At 41.2% G+C, this 22,934-nt stretch overlaps 1 protein-coding gene across 1 annotated transcript; it reads right to left on the bottom strand.

Annotated features, from left to right (window-relative positions):
- Window positions 1–388: 388 nt before the first annotated feature.
- Window positions 389–21,051, bottom strand: KLF5 (KLF transcription factor 5). Its single transcript, XM_063952933.1, has 4 exons — window positions 20,685–21,051; window positions 18,075–18,927; window positions 14,659–14,718; window positions 389–2,909 (listed from the first exon to the last, which is right to left on the bottom strand). Exons 1-4 carry the CDS (start codon window positions 20,853–20,855, stop codon window positions 2,731–2,733), a joined length of 1,263 nt encoding a protein of 420 aa, XP_063809003.1. The 5' UTR covers window positions 20,856–21,051; the 3' UTR covers window positions 389–2,730.
- Window positions 21,052–22,934: the final 1,883 nt, after the last annotated feature.

The raw sequence follows: 22,934 nt of genomic DNA, 5'->3' as shown, positions 1-22,934 counted from the left end.
ATTGCACACAAGCGTATGTGCGAGAGCAAGTGCAGAAAGCTAGGTGCGTCTAAATATTGCCCCAAAATGCAGAGACTTGCAGCGGATCCCGGCATTACCCCAGTGATCCACCCTGATTCTGACTTTGCTTGGTCCAGTGCCTTAAAACAGTTCTTTGAAACCTTGTGGTCACTTATTGTATAATATTTTAGTAACACTATTATCAAAGCCAAGTAAAGCCTATTAAATATGTGGAGAGAGGGAATAACTTAACTAATTTTTAATAACTAAATGGGGGTGGGGGGGGGGGGGAGAAAGTGCTGATATACATTTATTTCAATCAAGAACAAAAATGGAATCAATGCAGCTCACTATGAACGAACGATCTGTAAAAAGGACATTTCATTCGTTAGCAAGAATGTATTTTTTTTATTTATTACCAGTTCTTTTTTTAGCACACATATTCCAACACTTTACATAAAATATTTGGTCATTCATATCAGTCCCTGCCCCAGTGGAGCTTACAATCTATATTCTTTACCAAATGTACACACATTCACTAGACGGTTTTGTGTTTTGTTTTTTTTGTCAGAAGCCAATTAACCTACCGGTATATTTTTGACTGTTGTAGGAAACTGAAAAAGCTGGAGGAAACCCATGCAAATGAATTGAGAACATGCAAACTACACACTGTTTGCACCATGTCGGGAATAGAACCCAGAATGTCAGTGCTTAGTAGTTCTTATAACTACACAAACCATGCTGCCCATGTATCAACATATATTGTGCACTGACAATTTTTTTTTTATATATTTGTCTGTTATCCAGTCATAATAATGTGATAGCATTTAATATGCATGCTATAACATTATATGTAGTTTTATTATTACATGATTCAACTAAACAAAAACCAACTTCTTGATCATTTTAGGCACTTTAGTTTATGGTTTTCAGTATGTACAAGGACGTTACCAATTTCTTTTGGAAACAGTAATTAGTCTTTTTTTTCTAAATATAATTATAAAAATACAATAAAGCAACAAAACATGTGCACATTTTTGTATAAACAATTAAAGTGTTGTACAAAATTATTTACATTTGTAATGTATTTACAAATTCAATTGAAGGACTACAATAAAGTTAATTTATCAAATGTAGCTAAAATACAGTAGCAATCTTACAAAATAAAAAAACACCAACTTGAACCACAAAATAAATAGACAAGAAAATACAGCACTTTTAAAGAATGAGACCCTTTCCATTTTCCTTTATCTTTTCATTCTCCTTCAATTTATGCTTTTTGCTGCATCAAACCTTCATCAAATCTATTTTTAGTTATACAGTTATGTATTATACTACAAGTATGTATATGTAAGTAAACTGCATAGTAACTTCTAAATATTACTGCGTACATTAACAGTTGTTTTTTTAAAACATTGCAGAACAAATTATCACGTACATGATGAATATTTTTGCTTTAGTTTTCAGCATTGATATATGAAATGATAACCTACTTGTTAATTTTGAAGGTAAAAGAAAAATCCTTTAAAAAACAAACAAAAAAAAACCCCTTACTTATCAAGTGCAAAAATGGCTTCTAAAATTCACAGGAATACAATATCCAGTTAAAAAAAAAATATATATATGTCAGTGCACTCATGAGATGCAAGGAGACAGTTATTATGTCACATCACTGCAGTCAAATGATTCTAAATGAATTCTAGAAGAATGAACCAAGGTAAGCCAGTCTCTCCTACGCATGTCAGGGGGACATGCAAACAGTATGTTGAATAATGAAACACTTGGACTAATAGAAACTTGGGGGTTTCAGTGAAGACTTGCAATATTTAGTTTTAGCTTATTAAACTACATACAAACTAGTTAAAACTGCTCTTTTATAAAACTTGTAAAAACTTTTTTCTTTTAAGATATATAGAAAAGTCAGTGCAGCTTTTAAAGGCAAAGGGTGAGATTTATTAAAGCTTGGAGAGCGAGAGTACTAACAATCAACTTCTCATTTTACAGTGTTTGAAAAATGACAGTTGGGAGCTGATTGGTTGGTACTTTCTCTCTCCAAGCTTTGATTAATCTCCCGAAAAGTAATTAAATATTTTGGTAGTTAGCTGTAAAAGGCTTATTTTTACTTAGCTGTAAAGCACCCATAACATTAAAGTCATGTTAGTGTTAACTGCAGATGGGGAGGCACATTTGAAACAATGCAGAGAAAACATTGTGGTGACATTGTAGTTAAAAACAAAATACACATATACAGAAAATGTACTTGCATGCTCAAGTATTAGTTTTTTTTTTATTTTTTCTTACACTATTTACGACTTGTCCTTTGCGTGCAGTCATCGGTGATCTCATTTAATTTACTAAACACTGTAACAATAAAGACAGTGCTTTGGTCAAAACAATACTAAACAACCTTACAAACCCATGTGTGTTGAGATGTAAATAACTGGAATTGAGATGACAACTGCCAACTACTGTATACTGGAAAGAACAGAAAATAGGAAAGTTGTAGCAAAGATTCTTTGACGGGGGAGAACACTTGTAGTCTCATACAAAACTTCCAGTTTCTCTTGTCAGCCTCCCCTCTCCCATGCAGGTGCAGTCCATATCAGAACGGAGATAAGTTTCCTATGCAATCACCTTACTGGTGACTTATTACTGTCTGCATTATATTTCAGCAATGAGGCATTATGGAGAAAATTGCATAGTGGAGAAAAGCCTCAAGCAGAGTCCAGTTTAGTTCTGATGCCTTTTCATGTGCAGGGCCAAATGGTCAGAGCGGGAGAAGCTCCGGTTGCAAACTGCGCACTGGAAGGGTTTGGCTCCTGTGTGTTTTCTGTAGTGACGTGTAAGTTCATCGGAGCGAGCAAATCTCCAGTCACAACCTTCCCATGTACATTTATATGGCTTCTCTCCTGCAAAACAACCACAAAACACTTACAAATACAATCCCAAAAAAGTGAAGACATGTTTCAATAATTACATGAGATTCATAAGCAAAGATAAAAAGGGATGAAATTTGTTCTCCTTTCGGTGACTCATAATCAGCCTCTGTGGGAAGTAGTCCAATAACAGATATAGTTGTCAGAGCAGATGCTGATCTCTAGAGCCATTATAAAAGTCATAAAAGGACATTCAAGGAAAAACATATTTATCTTTTAAACAATATAAGTTCTGTATTGCTACTTTTATTGAAGAAAATGAGGACACGACCTGCTGTGTTTAAAGATTTTGTTTGATTCCAACCAAACTTTTACTACAGTACTTTTCTTGATAAGTTATACCTCTATTGTAGACTATTGCTGATCCATTATTTTATAACAAGGAAAGTTAGCCACATGTTAATTCCCACCAATATATCTATAATAGATAGATGACAAATTTCAGTTATCGGTGCTAGAACCATGCATGCATATGTTTTACTGTGGGTTTATAAAGGGAGATTAAAGGATATTTCAAATCTACAGTACATGTACCATTTTAATGTTTAAGGCTATACAGACTCAATGACTACTCTGTAGGAGTTGTTTATGCAATTCTGCTGCTTTTGAAGAATAAAACCTTAATTATTAACAAACTATCACTTCTTTACAGAGGCGTAGAAAACCGCAGGCTGCATGTAAATAGGGGTGGAATGCATCACAAAGCTTTTGCAATAATCGATACATCCTGACCCTAATGAGATCAAGGAGAATTGGTGTATAATATCGGTTACCTGCCAAAGGGGCCTGACTATCAAATAATATTTGCGGGATATTCCCAAAACACACTTTTTGCAGGGGATATTCGTAATTAAGTATCCCCCTAATGTAACTCCATTTCCAACAGTAACCGCAGCACCAGCAGGTTTCTATTGGTTTCGAAGGGGGGGGGGCCTCATAGATGTCAGATTTACCAAGCTTTGCATTCCAAAGTTTGGCAATGATATCCTTCTATAGTAGTTAATGGGCTACATTCTACAGAAATCACTGGGAAAGGGTTCCTCTGCGACCATCCCTGGCAATGACCACTTCACATGTGGGGTCTGCCGCCATCTTACAGGATGTTTGAAAGAGGACAGAAAACGTGGAGACAGATAACATGACAACCAATCAGCTCCTCTCTCTAAAGGGGGGTACACACGGAGAGATCCGTGCTTAAAATCTAAGCAATCTTGCTAGATTGCTTAGATTTTAAGCATGGATCTGCCGTGTGTATGCCCTCCAGCGATAGCGATGCGCGGCCCCGCGCATCGCTATCGCCGATGCTAGATTGAGCTGCATGCAGGCTCAATCTAGCGGGTCGCTCACTTCACCGTTGTGTGAAGTGAGCGGCCCCCCGTCGGCTTTCCCCCTCGCTCAGCACATCGCGCTGTGCTGAGCGGGGTGAGAGATGTGTGCTGAGCGGTCTGTGTTAAGATCGCTCAGCACACATCTCTCCCGTGAGTACCCCCCTTAAGATCTCCCTTGTTATCTAACCCTTAGTCGGACTAGATCCTACAACTGTATAATCTGATTTGGTATCAAAAATAAAAAACATTGGTATCTTAATTTTAAGCGAAAGAACATAGATTACCAATTATCCATTTAAAAAACTATGGGTCCAATGCAGTTTAGTTTATTCATTTATCTTATATGAAAGGAATCAGGGACTGGAGATGGTCATTAGGTCAACCACTGTTGGTCGACATGCATTAAGTCGACATGGGCACTAGGTCGACATTAGTTTCACATTTTTTGAATTTTTTACTTTATGATCCACGTGGGCTACGATTGGGAATAGTAACCTGTGCCGAGCGCAGCAGTAGCGGAGCGAACTATGCGAGGGGACACGGTGCACCAATTGGGGTTCCCCGTCACTTTTACGAAGAAAACGACACGATAAGAAAAATAAAAAAGTAACAAAAACTCATGTCGACCTAATTACCATGTCGACCAATAGTGATCGACCCAAGTGTGGTCGACCTAATGACCCATACCCCTGGAGACAAGCACTCTTTGAGAGACTAAATTAATTTGCCAGGAAAATAAACAGATTAGAACTGTTTAATGTGATTACTGCTAACTTAAACCACAATTCACATAATGTTCAAGAGAGATTTGATTCCGCTCCAATTTCAAAAACTTTTTTTTCTCCCCCTAATGAAATGTCCAGAGTGCTAAATCAAAAATACTATTCTTCAAAGAGTAATGCGATTATGCTCAGTTACTGGTACATGACGACTGTATCAAAACAGTTATTTCACTGTGCAGCAAAATGCAGTTACTCCTCCACTTCAGAGGAACTTCTATGGCATTTGTTAAAATGTCAGCACTGTTCAAGTAAAACAGCATGGAGGAAACTGGTACCAATTTACAGCCAAGTAGTACACTCCAGTCGTTTCTTTCCAAGCCAGAAATATCATGCACTGTACTGCCAGGAAACCGACCTATACCTTGTCTGTTCCATGCAGCTCTAATTACATTCTAGGTGTGCTGCAATATATACTTTTAAGTGGGACTTACCAAAACTAATATAACTTAAATATCTGGTGTTAAAGAATTTACACTCTGCTGGACAAAGATAGATAGATAGATAGATAGATAGATAGATAGATAGATAGATAGATAGATAGATAGATAGATAGATAGATAGAGATAGTTCTAGGTAAAACCTGTTAGAGCTGTAAAGACTGGACATGCCAGAATGAATTTAATCATGTACTATACAGCATTTGGTTAATTAAATACAGTAAGAATGGCTTTAACATTGTTGAAATTAGTGTTTTGTTGTAGTGTACAGTATATACCAGCAAGGATCCTCCTGCCCTAGCTGCTAGCATTTACCAATGCCAGGTGTTCAGCATAAAACCCTTACAGATGTCTACATGATCCAGGTTCTTGGTCAGAAAACTGATCCACCGAGAAGTGTGTCTATGTTGGAAACGTAGCTGAAGAAAGGCTCATCATGTGTGGTCTGCATTAGGTTAGAGATATGATTTCAAAGGAGAAATAAGAGTTTTAAATACAGATATCTTGAAGACTGTAAGGAGAACTCTTTGTGCATAAATGTTTGCGCAGAGCGGGTTGGTAGACTTGTGAATGAAAGCACCCCAAGTCAGTAATATACCACACTTCCCCACGGCACTGTACTCAATGCCCCCACCCCATTTGCCTGTCCCATTTGAGTGGTCACACAATTGTTAATGAAACCCAAGCCAAGTGCAAGTATCACCTGTTCTTCACACAATAGGAATGCAACTCATCTCCCAGTGTAACTCATGCTAGTCTCACATCTCCAGTCACCATACTAAGGAAGTTAAATTACCTTTGCATATTCACAATCACAATAGAATAATAGATTTCTATTACAAAAAAAGTACCGTTCTCTCCTGCAGAATATGAAGCTATTAGAAAAATATTTCTGGATTTCTACATTTGTGAACTAGCCAAGACTGTAATGCTTACTAAGTACAGCGTTATTACACATCACACAGTTGTGGCCACAAGCAAAGAGTTCACTAGAATATCATGCAAAAACTATAAATATAGAAACATAGGGGTATATGCAATTGCGGTCGAATTCCCGAAATTGTCGAATTTCGGGTCATTTTCGACCAAAAAAAAAAAAAAATCGCCTATGCAATTCAGTGCTTTCCGACCAAAAAACGGACTTTCAAAATTCGACTTTTTGAAATTCGAATTTTTGCAAATTCGACTTTTTTGCAATGATACAAGTGCTGCAATTCGACCAAAGCATATTCAATTCAAGTTTGGAAATTCGACAGCAGTGCTTTTAGACAGCAAATTCGTCATTTTCAATCCGCCACACTTTGGAGGGTGAAAACAAATAAAAAAAATTTAAACATGTTTTTTTTTGTGTTTTTTTTTTTGGGAATAGCAGATCTATTTATATTAGAAGGGATTAGGTACTTTTTTTTTTTTTTTTTTGGAGGCACAAATATTATTTATATATTTTTAAAAAAAAAATTTTTTAATTTTTTTTTTTTATGCTGGAAAGGTAAAATCATAAAAAAAAAAATGGCGTGGGGTCCCCCTTCCAAAGCATAACCAGCCTCGGGCTCTTCGAGCTGGTCCTGGTTCTAAAAATGCGGGGGAAAAATTGACAGGGGATCCCCCGTATTTTTAAAACCAGCACCGGGCTCTGCGCCTGGTGCCAAAAATACGGGGGACAAAAAGAGTAGGGGTCCCCCGTATTTTTAACACCAGCATCGGGCTCCACTAGCTGGACAGATAATGCCACAGCCGGGGGTCACTTTTATGCCGTGCCCTGCGGCCGTGGCATCAAATATCCAACTAGTCACCCCTGGCCGGGGTACCCTGGGGGAGTGGGGACCCCTTCAATCAAGGGGTCCCCCCCCCCAGCCACCCAAGGGCCAGGGGTGAAGCCCGAGGCTGTCCCCCCCCATCCAATGGGCTGCGGATGGGGTGGCTGATAGCCTTTTGTGATAATAAAAAGATATTGTTTTTTCCAGTAGTACTACAAGTCCCAGCAAGCCTCCCCCGCAAGCTGGTACTTGGAGAACCACAAGTACCAGCATGCGGGAGAAAAACGGGCCCGCTGGTACCTGTAGTACTACTGGGAAAAAAAATACCCAAATAAAAACAGGACACACACACCGTCGACAGTAAAACTTTATTTCACACGTCGACACACACATACTTACCTATGTTCACACGCCGACATCGGTCCTCTTCTCCATGTAGAATCCACGGATACCTGAAAAGAAAAGTTCAATATACTCACCTCAGCCATGGTCCAGAGATAAATCCACGTACTTGGCAAAAAAAGAAAACGCAAATACCCGACCACCGGACTGAAAGGGGTCCCATGCTGACACATGGGACACCTTTCCACGAATGAGACCTGTCAGTGACAGCTGTCACAGAAAGGTCTCTAAGCCAATCAGGAAGCGCAACTTCGTTGCGCTCACCTGATTGGCTGTGCGCTGTCTGAACTCAGACAGGGCATCGCACAGCCCCGTCCATTATATTCAATGGTGGGAACTTAGCGGCTAGCGGTGAGGTCACCCGCCAGTCAGCGGCTGACCGGCGGGTGACCCCACCGCTACCCGCAAAGTTCCCACCATTGAAAGTAATGGAGCGGCTTTGCGATGCGCTGTCACAGTACAGACAGCGCACAGCCAATCAGGTGAGCGCCACGGAAGTAGCGCTTCCTGATTGGCTGAAGGGACTTCAGTGACAGGAGTCACGTGATGTCCCGGCATTCGGGAGAAAGGGGTCTGATGTGAAAGCATTGGACCCCTTTCAGTCCGGTATGGAGCGGGTATTTGCGTTTTTTTTTTTTTTTTTTTAACAAGTACGTGGATTTATCTCTCTGGACGTGGATTTATCTCTGGACGCTGGAAGGTGAGTATAATTTTTTCACAGGTACCCTCGGATCGTCGGAGACCGTGGCAGTCGGCGTGTCAACATAGGTAAGTATGTGTGTGTCGGTAGTGTGTAATAAAGTTTTACTATCAAGGTGTCTGTGTCCTGTTTTTATTTGGGTATTTTTTTCCCAGTAGTACTACAGGTACCAGCGGGCCCGTTTTTCTCCCGCATGCTGGTACTTGTGGTTCTCCAAGTACCAGCTTGCGGGGGAGGCTTGCTGGGACTTGTAGTACTACTGGAAAACACAATATCTTTTTATTATCACAAAAGGCTATCAGCCCCCCCATCCGCAGCCCATTGGATGGGGGGGGGGGGGGGGGACAGCCTCGGGCTTCACCCCTGGCCCTTGGGTGGCTGGGGGGGGGGTCCCCTTGATTGAAGGGGTCCCCACTCCCCCAGGGTACCCCGGCCAGGGGTGACTAGTTGGATATTTGATGCCACGGCCGCAGGGCACTATATAAAAGTGACCCCCGGCTGTGGCATTATCTGTCCAGCTAGTGGAGCCCGATGCTGGTGTTAAAAATACGGGGGACCCCTACTCTTTTTGTCCCCCGTATTTTTGGCACCAGCACCAGGCGCAGAGCCCGGTGCTGGTTTTAAAAATACGGGGGATCCCTGGCCAATTTTCCCCCGGATTTTTAGAACCAGGACCAGCTCGATGAGCCCGAGGCTGGTTATGCTTTGGAGGGGGGACCCCACGCCATTTTTTTTTCTCGGGTTTTTCCAGTTTTTTCCCGTTTTTTAAAATCGCGGCAAAATCCGCCAAAACGGCCGATTTTCGCCCGCGATTCTGGCGAATCCGTTTTTCATTGAATATGGTGAATTCCGGCAGGCACCTGCCGGAATTCACCTGGCGAATTGAGTCGGAAAAAAAAACGGCGAAAAATTGCCGCGATTCGCCGTGAATTGCATATACCCCATAGAATTTGACGGCAGGCAAGAGCCACTTGGCCCATCTAATCTGCACCTTTTAATTAGCCTCAACCCTACAGTATTTGAACTTTAGCTCTTTTTTTTCTACCTCAATTCAAATTTGCCTATCAGAGCCACACCTCAGCAGGGTACTAATAGAATTAGGATATCGGAGGTCATGGTATACAGTGAATAAACCTCTTTTGTGACCAGTATTGAGGTTATACAAGATAATCATATTAACTGTTAAAACAAACAAAATTTATGTTGAAAATCCAAAACTAGCTATGGAATTACTATGTTGAAAACTCTTGCTATGTTACAGTTGTTTCTGCACTGCAATGTGGGATTGTTTTTAACTTTACACTGCAGAGCAGCAGGATATAGTGGGTGTATTACGATATACCGGCGCTCGGGATCCCGACCGCCGAAATGCCAGCAGCGGGGCGAGTGCAAAAGAGCCCCTTGCGGGCTCACTGTGCTCGCCATGCTACGGCCACAGTGGCCAGGATATAGAGTGCCTCCCGGATATAGCTGCCATACTCATATGGCTCTTGCCAAGCAGCCACATCCCAGTCAGACTTGCCTATAATCATACATACATGTTCTCAGTCTGCCAAGCAAACCCATGGTAAAAAGGTATGGGTTATAGCTCAAAAAATTAGTTATTGTACAGTTAGTAAATATGTTGATTGGATTTGTGTACTACACAGTGCAAAACTAAATTGAGGGCTAATCCAAGTACTTGAAATAAACAATAATTCAAGATTTTGATTGTGCAACCCCACCCACACTTCACTGTAATGAGCTCCCTCGTTCCACCAGGCTCTCCCCGACCTTGCATATGTTCATACCTGCACTAAAAACCCACCTGTTCATCAAAGTGTACCCCTCCACCACATAACCTTTTCACCAGGTCACTCACCACACCCTCCTACCTCTGTCAACTCTACCTCATGTCCCCAACCAAATGCTCACACTGTCATTTGTCAGTCTCCCCTCTCCCCTAGATTGTAAGCTGCTAGGAGCAGAGTCCTCCTCCCTTCTCTAGCACTTCAGTGGCAGCCTTCACTCACTTAGTGGCCATTTTGCCTGGAATTCCTCTCACTCATAGCCGTTCCTCTCTTCCAGAGGCTCTACTCCTGCTAGTCATGCCGTCACTACTGGGACAGGTTCCACCCCTCACAGATTACACCCTCACTCACCTTGCTTCACAGCAGTATTGTGTGCCAAAAACTGTTCTGCTAATTGTTACCTGTGTTTTGTTTATGCTTTGGTTACTGTAATGTCATGTTCTGTGTACACTGTACTGTCCTACTGTTGCTGTATATACGGTGCTGTGGATCACTTGTTGCACCTTATTAATAAAATATATTATAAAAATAATAATAATCACAAAGCATGTAATACTATGTAAAATTATTAAAAAAGGACTGCAAGTAAACTCTGCATAAAAGAACTGACTGAATATGCCATTATATATTTTTTTATTTTTTAATAGCTGCTTTTATTGGAAAGGGATTTATTTTATTTACAGAAATTGCCTGTGTGTTGAGGGTGTATAATAACATCTTCTTAATCTGCTATGTTGTAAACGTGTTTTGCAATGCACAAAATGTTCCTGAGAAGCTAAATTCTGCCAAGTAACTGCCCAGCTTCTCAGTTCAAACTGAAGACTCTGGAGAACGGGGATTCTCCCAGCAAAAGAGTGTATTAGAGCTTGTCTGTGTTTGTTCTGAAACAAAATCTATTAGGAGCTATTCAAACTGATTGAAAGGACCAACAAGGTTGAATAAATAATAAGAAAAGACTGAGGGGTTTTTGATACAAAAGAAATTCTAAAAGTGTTTTGACTCCTTGCCTCAGACAAACTCTGCTCCGGGCTTTTATTTTATTTAAAATGACAGATTGTAAAGGGAGGTTATCATTCACAGGTGATTTAAAGCCATTGTCATGAGACGAAGATTAGGAAGAAAATGCAGGTTGAATAGTCAGCGATTACTATAGAACAAGTTTGACCAGATAAACAGGACTGTAGAATACCCCAAGGCCATTTAAGACATATTAAACAAAGCTTTGTTAAATTGAATTGCACAGTACTATCTTATTAATTTAGGATTTGCTTTGAAGGCAACTTAGTTTAATAATAGTGTTTTAAAGATTAAAAAGATTTTTTTTTTTTTTTTTTTTAAACCAAAGATACATTGTCAGATATTTTGAGTGCTTGACGAGCGACAATAAGCTGGTTACAGATATGACCGTACAGAAAAACAGGAGGAGTTAGTACATGGGGCCATCAAGGGCAGCCTTCAAACAATTCTTGATTAATGAAACCATAACTTGTTAAAGTTAATTAGAGTAGAAGTGTACAAGTCCCATAAATAATTCAATGTAAGCATAGTATATCAATTACTTTTTTCACAGCTTAGCTCTATGCTAGAACAGAGGTCATGCTCAGATGCCTATGTCAGCTCTGGTTTGTTTTAGGTTATATACACAATAAAGAATACATCATCAATATAAAAGGTTAGCATTTAAAAAAAAATAAAAAAATGCTGCAGTAAGTGTGTGATATTTATTCTGTTGCAAACAACCCAAAGAAATAAGTTCTTTTCTATAGAAATGCAAAAAGACCAGGAAGAATTGGTCTCTGCTAATCCCATAAATTAGCCATGATCGCTGCTGAACCAAGGTTAGCAGATAAAGAAATGACTCAATCTGTGTGGGACACTGTATGGCAATATGTTTAAACTGGGATTATGAAAACACATATTGCTTAGAACAGTTTTTGTTTAGCATGGTAACAGTCTGCTAAACAGACCTTTGTTCTACTTCTTTTATTTTTTTACAGTGGCTGTTAGAGATAACTGCTTCAATTATCAAAGCTAGAATTTCCATAGTAACCCACAGCTTTCAGATACCTTCTTTGCACACATACACAACCATAAAAAGCCAATTCATTTAAAATAAACTGCTTATAAAACAAAAGCTGTGTCCATAGCAATGTGGAAACGTATTGTACTAAAATGGTAACGGCTTACATTTCTAGCAGCCAAGAACAATGTGTAAAGGATTACTTTAAATTAAGAGTTACAGGTCTTGAAAGGATGAATGGGGATCCTTATCAGTGAATTGTAAGATAATAACACACAAAATAAATTCTACAGAAGGATTTTTTTTTTTTTTTTTTATTTCTTACATTGCTGCTTTTTTTTGGTGGTTTAATAGATAAAGAAAGGGCAGCATTGACAAGAAAAATAAATGGGCAATGCTTCAGTGGGCCTTCATTGTTTTATTTTGAATTAAACAGCAGGGTGATCTAGCCATACATGAACTTGATCCACTCGGCTGAGTGTTACTAACTTTGGTGGAATTTTCAGTAACACTGAGCCAGCAGTATAAAACAAGCTATACAAGGCTAGACAACAATTAATGTTACCATAAACAGGAACTCAAGTTTGAGTTTACAACTGAGGAAGCACTCAAGTATACCTATAAATTTGGTAAAATAATTGATGTGATTATTTTGATTGTTTTTAATAAAAACAATTTCACAGAGTTATTAGGCAGGACTATGTGAAACAGAATACTTCCTATAGAGCCTATGGTAAGTCGTGGCCCAGAGGTAAATATAGTCCAAGCATCTTATCTGCAGAATTTCCCCAGCTTGTGCAACAGAGCAAGGCAACCCTACAGGAGATTCTGGAAAGTCTAGATTCAGCTTTGATGATCCATTTTAGAAAGTGCTCTTGTAGGGTCACTTAGGTTACAGCTTCCATGTTCCTGTCTGATTATAGCCGCTTGTCAGTACATTGTGCAAATGTAAAAGACTTTAAATGATGAAGTGGCCACACCTTAGGACCATGCACATGGACGGTAGTTACTGACACAGAGTGAAAGAAGTCGAATTAAATTTGTTTTATGCAGAGGGGCGTTGGAGACAACAGTCCTCCTACATTATTTTGATAGGTGCCTCACATCATAAATCTGTATCATTTAGGACCATGCTCCTTACAAAGCTAAAACTCTCAGTCTGTGGCTTCCCAATTGTACCCCTTCCCCTCCTTACAATGCCCCTGCGATATGCAGCCCTGTCCTCACTAGCATAATAACACAATAGATTACTGCCTCCTGTAAGATCAGCATGCTCATCTCCTAAAATGCGGTGCCAATTCCAATAATCTCATGGGCTACAAGTTATTCTATTCCTGCACACTTTAAAATTCAGGATCTGAATCCAATAAGGTGTAAATACAAAGCATCTTTTCAATGTATTTTAATATGTCAGCATGAAGCAGAGATTGCTTTTTATGAACAGAGAATCCTCTTTCATAATTCCATTCCTAACAGCTATATTATGCTTTCATACCAAACATATTAAAACAAATACCTCTGTCTACCAATCATCAATAGTCCAGGTTTTAAATTATAACGGTTATGAAGACATTATGGGGTAGGTTTAGAAAAAGAAAAAAAAAGGACCAAACACACGCGCACACACACAGTGAAGGTGTTAAGGGGGTACTCACGGAGCGATATTCTAAGCAATCTGACTAGATTGCTTAGAATATAAGTCTGATCGCTCCGTGTGTAGCCCTTACAGCGATAGCGATGCGCAGCCCCGCGCATCGCTATCGCTGCTGCTAGATTGGCCTGCCGTGCAGGCCAATCTAGCGGGTCGCTCACTTCCCGCTGGGTGAAGTGAGCGCCCCCCCCGTCTCCCCACGCGCGCTCAGCACAGATCTCGCTGTGCTGAGCGGCAAGAAAGAGGTGTGCTGAGCGATTTGCTCAGCACACATCTCTCCCCGCATCGGCCCGTCTATATGGGCCTTTACCCATAGAACCAATCGGATTCTACCTATTTTTTTTTTAGAAAGCAGTATATAAATGATAGCTAAAAGCAGATTGGTTGCAATGGGCAATACCTCCACTTTTCATTTATAGAAGTGTTAGTGAATCTACCCTATGTGTCTACATAACAGTTCTAATAGGAATCCTGGAGTAATTTATTATTATTAAAGTTAAATGGAATTAGAGTGTGTAAGTCACCAACAGAAAGTGGAGACACTATTTAGTGGGCTGAACCAATATGCAGAGTTTCAATTGACAAGTTCCTATTGGCAGATTACATTATTATTATTATAGACTATAAACTATTTGCTTCCACTGTAAGCAATGGGTATAATTTAAAGTTGCAAATTGAAAGATACATGGCCAGGTGATTTTATTTAACCGTCACAGTGAACAAAGCATACGACATAATTAGCCATTACAGAGTAACTTAAAGTAAGAAAAGCACTAAGTACACAGACTTCAAAAAGGAAAGGTTTCTATGAATAATATTTACTTAACCATTAAAATGAACAATAAATACACATACCAGTATGTGTTCTCAGGTGAGCTTTTAAATGGGATGACTTTGTATAGACTTTTGTGCAACCTGCAATAGAAAAAATAAAAATGAAAAAAAAATGAAAAAACCATGATTGTGAAACAATTTACCATTTTGCATTGCAACAAAGTAAAAAAAAAAAAAAAAAACCAACTGCCAAAAACAGTGACTTCCGTAGGATCCTAAAATACACCTCTCTGGTAGCAACAAAGCAGATATGAGAAACTGTGCACATAAATACATCACACATCCACGGAAACTTTTTTAGTGACTCCCCTCCCAATAGAAAGGAAAAATAAATATATGACCCCTCATTAATGTTACAACAGATGTAGCTTGTCAGACCCCATGTATATTTATTCTTAATAAGCTGCCTTATTTATCAGAGTTATTCCTAGCCACACATTCATCTGCATTCTTGCATTCTAAAAATACCTGGGGAGATTCCAGAATCAGAAAGTGCAGCATAGCTCATTGTTACATTTGCTACATGAGCAAGTTCTTTCACAACTCTTATTTACTGTAGGTTTTGGCCATCAGGATTTTATGGGTATTACTGAAAATGCTGTGTTCCCCTTCATCGTTCTTTTCTCCACACTGATAAGACCAACCTACTTTATGGATAGTAAAGGCACAAGCAGCTACAGAGCCATTTCTAAAACTGATAACTCACCAGGACAATTTGCTTTAAGGTGAAAAAACTAAAACGTATATCTATCTATCTAAGCATTATTGCTCTTCTAAATAGTAAATGCAGGCTCTATTTCCATATATATGTGGCCATACAAATAAAAATAACCGTTACGTGGAATTCCCTTTCAGCATAGGACACTCCCATATGTGGGCAGTGCTTTGTATACAATTATCACAATAGAAAGTTTTGCAGTTTTGAATGAGAATTTAGACACTTCTAGGCTAGGATCATAAAGCCATCAATAATTAATGCCTAATGTTTAACTAAACCATTCTAAAAACATCATATCTACAGCAAGCGCCATGAAAAGTTGGGCAGCACTAACAAAACATATTTCAATTCAATTATCCGCCTCTCTCCTCATATCTGAAGTAACTCATTAAAGTATCATAATACTCCTACAAAGATAAAAACATCAAATGTGTGACTCCCCTTACAGGATTACGAAGCTGCTGCAGTAGATTATAAAGAGAATCACCGTTTATGGAAAAATAGAACAAAATGGCTCCATCTGATCTGATGAACAACTGGTCTATTATACTAGGCAGCAAAAGATATTGAGTTAGAGCTGTATCAAAGGCAGTGCAACTGCCTGCCCCTCCCTGAAGATGCTCAAAGGTCTTGGTCTATGCTTCCTCTAGTGTTGGTAAGTGTACGAGTCGTGACCATGCAGAGAGAATAGGGGGGACTATGCCGATGGGAAAAATGTAGTGATGAGAACTGGAAGTGGAGGGACCTGCCATTTTGCAACAATGTACTGGTGCAACACCTCTGTACTGATCTTAAAAAAGAAAAAAGTTGTTATTCATCAATGGACACCTGTTCTTAAGGGGGGTACACACGGAGAGATCCGTGCTTAAAATCTAAGCAATCTTGCTAGATTGCTTAGATTTTAAGCACGGATCTGCCGTGTGTATGCCCTCCAGCGATAGCGATGCGCGGCCCCGCGCATCGCTATCGCCGATGCTAGATTGAGCTGCATGCAGGCTCAATCTAGCGGGTCGCTCACTTCACCGTTGTGTGAAGTGAGCGGCCCCCCGTCGGCTTTCCCCCTCGCTCAGCACATCGCGCTGTGCTGAGCGGGGTGAGAGATGTGTGCTGAGCGGTCTGTGTTAAGATCGCTCAGCACACATCTCTCCCGTGAGTACCCCCCTTTAGACTAAATGTTATCATCATAGTTTTCTATCATATCCCTCTTCTTAAATAGTAAAGCCATATGACTCCTGGTTAAGCAGTTACTTGCCCCCACTCTATATATTACCAGGGCAGCAATGACTATAGAATTGTGAAAGTGAGCACAGCCTCCACTGATTATCAAAGCACAGCTGACTGGATGACTCACACCACTGCATGGCTCATCCAATCAGCAGGGTCCTGACAACAGGTGCAAGACCCACTCACTTCCAAAATTACCCAAAACAAAATATAGAGTGAGTGGGTTGACTTGTTACCCTTTAAGAGCTCAGACTTTTATCATTGTTTAGTGATAGGTTACTGAATTCAAACTCGTGATAGCCTAGATATGCAAACTTTCATATATGTTGAACCATACTTCAAGTTCTACATATTAAAATTGATGCCACCAGTGCATATACAGCATTTTATGCGCTGCATTTAAAAAAAAAAAAAAACAACAACGTGTGGTTCTGACAACAAAGGCGTGGCAACACTCCCCAATTTTAAATGTATAAAAATCATCAGCACTCAACTCAAGATAGTATTACAATTTAACACTCCAGTTTCAGGATAGACCACTTAAAAGATGATGTGCAATCAGTTATTCTTGCTTACGTGGCATTGCAATGAATATTTAAAAGAAGAAAATAGACAATTGTTTTGGATCTCTCCCCCCCCTCCCCTCGAATCTTCATTGTCTCATACTTGTAAAACCACGAAACGTCCATGCCTGTGACTCCTGCAGTTCAGAAGAAACTTACCGTAGGTGGTGGTAGTTTTAGGATGTAATTTCCAAGCAGCTTACCAATGGAGGTCGTTGGACAAGCTGCTACAGCCGTATAATAAAACTACTTGAAACCTTTTTGATGCAGGTAAATTGCTTTCAATTTTCTACACGCTATTAGTCAGCCAAGGAGAACATCAGGTTCAGTGCTGCTTGTTTTGAAGGTTTCCTAAGTCACAACAGTTCTAGGCAGAAGAACCGGACACCTACACTATTTAGGGGAAGGTAATAAAGTTCTTCTTTAAATGTATCATGTTATAAATTGGAAAGTAGTGTAACCACATAATAAAATAAATTCCAAAAAACACAACTATCCACCAGTCATTGCCTCTTGTTATGAATAGGAAATAGATGAACTATAATCTTCTCAGACTCATTTGAAACACACGAGTTAGCATATCCAAGTCTAAAGTAGATTGCTAATAATATTGTGAAAAATAACCAATTAAGCATATCAATTCCATAAAAACTTTGCAGGGGCATCAAGAATGTAATTTGTGTAACTATCTCTGTGAGGCTTTTAAAAAGTCAAGAGAAATGCATTGAACTCCTGCATTACTATGTACAGCTTTCAAACATGCAGTTAGTAAAAAAATATTATGCTCATTCATCTTATCTGTCAAGGCCAAAAAAACAAAAACAAAGAAAACAACAAAAAACCAACACCTTACAGGGAATAAGTGCATAACCTTACAAGCGTTATATGTGACCAAGTTCTCACTAAGGTTTAAATTACCAACAGCATCTTACCAGGATAATCACAATAGTGGATTCGCCTTTTCTCCAAGTCAGGGTTGTTTCTGCGGTTGTAGCGAACTGGCTGAACAGTCACAGGTGTCATTTGCACAGGTGTAGGTAAGGTTGGATGGTGGATTGCCATCTTGGAAGCAATTGTGGCTGCATAGGAAGGAGGTGGGTTTAAACTCTGGAGAAGTTCGGCTTGTCGATCTGGGCTACCGGGTTCTGAGCTGGGGGGTGAAGGAGGAAAGTAGGTGGCTTCCTGTTGCATGAACTGTCCATGCATGTTATATGAACACTGAGGAATGCCCTGAAATGGCTTCATTGTGGTCTGCGATACAGGGGAGGGCATGGTGTTGAATCCAGATATATCTGTGGACAATGAACCATTGCTAATTGAGTCCATCACTGAGGTCTGATTTGTGGCGTTCAAGTCTATATCTGGTGAACTTAACAGTTGGTACAACTGGCCGTGCTGAGGATTCACAGAAAGCTGGATATCTGGTGAAGGCAGCTCTTGTTTGATGAAAATGTTATTTAGATCTGGGTTTTGGTGAGAACTGAAAATGCTGGTAAACTCGGGAAGTGGCTGAGTGGCTGCAGCATCTGTCTGATGGGTGAAAACTGTAACAGGCTCTGTCTTAATGTGGGTGACTGTAGGCCTCTGAGCCTTATACAAGTTTGTTCTTAGATGAGTGATGTCCGGGAGGAAGACATTCATGTTGATACTGTAAGGAAGTCCATCACCGTCATTAAAGAACTGATCAATGCCTGATGCACTGTCTCTTCTGTATTTCTTCTGCTCCTGCATCATGGCTACAGGAATTGGATTAGGTGAAAGATACTTGTCCATTTCACACCTTGTCTAAAGGTCAGAAACAAAACAAAAAGAATTAATCAAAAAACCATTTTAATAGCAATAATGATTAGAGAGCTATAGTCTACAGAAGTGCACAAATCACATTTTAATTACAGAAACAAATGCCATTGTCAGAACAAATGTGCAGATTTGTTTGGGAAACTCATCCTTATCTTTATAAATTCCCAAACAACGGGTATAAATAACAAGAACAGAGGTCTCCATCCCTCTGAGATGTTGGGTCATTTATAATTGCATTTTTCTTTGCTGCAAACTCTTGATGTGGACTTCCCTTGTGCAATAGGGAATTAATGCATAACAGCATTGTAATCAGTGTATAGTAGTATACCAGATCATGATAGCAGATAGAGGGAAAATGCCTAATCTGAAATGTTCAGGATGGCTGCTTAAATTACAGTTGGAAATTAATGAATAGGTAATCTGAACATTTTTATTTGCAGATGCGGCACTTTCATGTGTAATCCTTTCCCAGATACATATCAAGCTTATCTTACAAGTGGTGCATTATAGCCCGTGGGTGGCTGTAGTAGGCTGATATTACCAACACAGTCATCAGCAAAACATTTATCATGTAGTCTTCAAATGGACAAATGCTACATTCCCCCTTGCACTGTAAAATCTCCAGTCATTACTAATCCCCTCAGCATTCCCCAAAACGAATCAGCTGACAAATGGAAAACAAGTGTAATAATTCATATGAAATCACATTCAGCAAACATAAGCTAGATACAGTACACACTTCCCAAACTGCACATCCAGTCCAGCAGGCATGGGGAGAGCATGGGAGCAGCCTCAGTGGAGGGAACATATTACTGCTTGTTCCTGGGCCAGAGCCTGCAGGTTTCACATTAACAGGAAAAGACTTGTAGCTCATTATTGTCAACATCACTTACACAATTCTGAGCTGGAGAAATATGAAGCGGCGTTACTGCCAGAAAGCAGACATTTGGGTGGTATGAAAAGTTATCAAGTGATTTATGGTTATCATTACACTGCCCGCTTCAATTCGGTTATGGGCATTTTAAAGCTGTTGGTAAACGATCAGTCACACCCCAAATATACAGTATATACCCCAAACCATCAGCATGACCTCACACAAGCTATACAGAAAGTAAGGCATGAAGGGCACGCAAAGATCTGCAGCTAAATGGAGCCTATGGACAGAGAAGGTGCAAGTGGCCGGCTCACAGTGCGGTTAGCCCCTTCTCATTATAGCTGACCCAGCTGTTGTGTGCATGTGGATGTGTCCCGGGCCAGGGTGCCGGAGTGTGGGGGCGACAGGGTGCCAGCTGCTCCCTGCTACTACAGCTGCGCCCCCCTGCACTGACACTCCGCCTGACAGCACGGGGCTACTCGCCCCACAGCGGGCATCAGCAGCACAGCACCCCCACAGCGGGCACCAGCGGCACAGCACCCCCACCAGCAGCACAGCACCCCCACAGCGGGCACCAGCAGCACATGCTCAGCCGCAGTACAGTGGCACAGCTCACACACAGTCACTCTGTGCACAGGCAGCTACACTATACACCTTACTAACACGTGTTACTTTCCAGGTCTTGTGGAACTAAAAGTCACAGAATGCCCCGGCAGGAGAATGCAGGTAACAAGTCACCCCGGGGTCCCCTCTGCTGGCAGTAGCAGAACATGGCACACATGATAATACATACAGTGCACACAGCACGCAGCGCACACATCGTACTGAGCGGACGTCCCGCTGCAGGGCATGGGGTGGGCGCTCTTACCTGCACCATGTCATCAGGCAGCAGCCTGGAGCCCTTCATCTCCTCCGCATACGAGGTGTCCCCTCTGCTGGGCAGCTGCCCCCTATTCCCAACAACAGGTTTCAGCTGCGTGAAGACAGGTTCATCCAAACGCCCCAGCCTGGCACTCATGGTCAGCACCGTGGTGGCCATGTCTCTGTACCCAGCTCCAGAATATGCCCCGATGGCCGTGCCCAGCGAGGAGGAGAGGGAGATGGCGATAGCAGCGCAGCCAGGCGATAGCACAGGAGTTTAAGGCAAAGTACGGATGCTACCTGTTGCAGGGTGTGTATCCCACTTTATTCCGGGGAAGGACCAGCGGGAAGGGCTTGTGCCGAGCAGGGGCCAATGGCTGCCCTGTGCGGGGAGGGGTCGGTGTGTGGGTGTGCTGCACAGGGCGGGGAGAGGCCGGGCTGCTGCCGCTGCAGTGGGGACTCCTCTCCCGGGCTGCCCTGTAACAGAGCACACACCCTGCTGCTGCTGCTGCTGCTGGAGGAGGTTCCGTTCTCATTCGGCGGCTCATTGCTGTCTGCCCTACGTTATTTGTGTGCATGTTATCTGAATCAGCGCCACCTCGTTATCTAATAGTAACTGACTGACATTACATTTCCCGCATCAAAGTCTCCTAAACATCAGATATTTGTACTTATCCCTGTCAGTCAGGCAGATATAAGACGGTATCCGGACTCCAGGTCGACAGCAATTAGATCGACAGTGGGTAGGTTGACACTACAAATATGTCGACATGGCCATTAGGTCGACGTGCACAATGTCGACATGAGTTTTTGACAATTTTGGGGGGGACTTTTTCATACCTTATGATCCACGTGGACTAGGATTGGGAATGGTAACCTGTGCCAAGAGCATTCGCTCGCCATGCAAGGGGACGCGGTGCACTAATTGGGGTTTCCAGTCAATTTACGGAGAAAACAACACCAATAAAACATTAAAAACTCATGTCGACCTTGTATATATCGACCTAATGGCCATGTCAACCTATTTGTAGTGTCAACCTACCCACTGTCGACCAATAGGTGTTGACCTAATGGGTGTCGACCATGAGTCCCATACCCTAAGAGACTGGTACCATAGCCTGCTTCATTTATTTGCCAAATGTCTCTTTTCATATATGTATAAAGTCAGGAAGTTCCCCTCTGTGTGTTACTGCTGTATTCATATGAAACAGTAATCATGTAGTAGTGAAATAGTTGTAGAATACATGAGATCAACCAAAGGGATGCAGTCATCAGAGTGACATTCACAATGTCATAGATCATGTCCACACAACAACGTTGACATTATTAAAATGTCGACAGGCAACATATTGACATCCTCGGAATGTCGACATGTTCACAATCTCAACATCTGAAATCCTGACATTCTCTGAATGTAGACATTAGGAGGGGAATTCAATTGTTTGAAAAGTCAGTTGGGTGTCTGTTTTTCCTATCTAATAGACAGGGAAAAACAGACACCCAATCGACTTTTCAAACATTTGAATTCTCCCCTAGGGCTTGGCTGTGTGACAGGAGGGCTAGGGTTAGGCACTAGGGGGTGGGGTTAGTGGTAGGGGGAGAATACTCAGAATGCCGCTCATCGCATTTCTCTGCTGGATGTGCTCCTCACATGACCGCCAGGACCTGGAAGCTAAAGGCACCGCTGCCATCGGGACCAGGTAAGTCACCTCTAGACCACCTGCAGTGGTTTGTCAACATTCTATCATGTCGACATTTCAGCAGCGTCCACATGATGAATGTTGGGCTAGTATGCCACACCCCACCAAACGGTGGACAACTTCACTTCTGGGTATGCTTCTGGAACCTCAAGATTGATACAAGATTTATAGTAGCTCAGACATTCTTGGATATGTGTGCAGATGCTAATTTTATATTCATTTCTGAAATGAAAAAGTACTATACAAGTACTACCTATAACCCATAGCTAACAGGCACAAGGCAGGATGTACTATGCATCATATTTTGGATTCGATGCATACCGTCACTTGGGTGAATAACACATTAATTAGGCCGGCATTAACCTAGGATTGTGATTACAATCTCTTCCGAACAGATCTGTACTTTGTGGCGATAGGACTTCCAGGTTTATGGAGTCTTCTGCATATGCGCCGGATGACAAGCGCAGCGAGGGTGACCCTGGGATGCAGGGCCGTAACTAGCTATGGGCCAGCGGTGCCTGGCACACAGCGCAAAAGCACTGTGGGCGCAGGACCAC

This window comes from Pseudophryne corroboree, chromosome 2 (assembly GCF_028390025.1).
Source record: "Pseudophryne corroboree isolate aPseCor3 chromosome 2, aPseCor3.hap2, whole genome shotgun sequence".
NCBI classification, from domain to species: Eukaryota; Metazoa; Chordata; class Amphibia; order Anura; family Myobatrachidae; genus Pseudophryne; species Pseudophryne corroboree.
This window is presented reverse-complemented; position numbering and strand designations above follow the sequence as displayed.

What these genes read in the sequence shown, in the direction of transcription:
- KLF5 (XM_063952933.1), bottom strand. Translation starts at nt 20,855, where the DNA reads ATGGCCACCACGGTGCTGACCATGAGTGCCAGGCTGGGGCGTTTGGAT. An exon ending in TGCCTGATGACATGGTGCAG is followed by an intron (nt 18,928 to 20,684) that starts GTAAGAGCGCCC and finishes TCTGACCTTTAG; the next exon opens with ACAAGGTGTGAAATGGACAA. An exon ending in TCACCTGAGAACACATACTG is followed by an intron (nt 2,910 to 14,658) that starts GTATGTGTATTT and finishes GTTGTTTTGCAG; the next exon opens with GAGAGAAGCCATATAAATGT.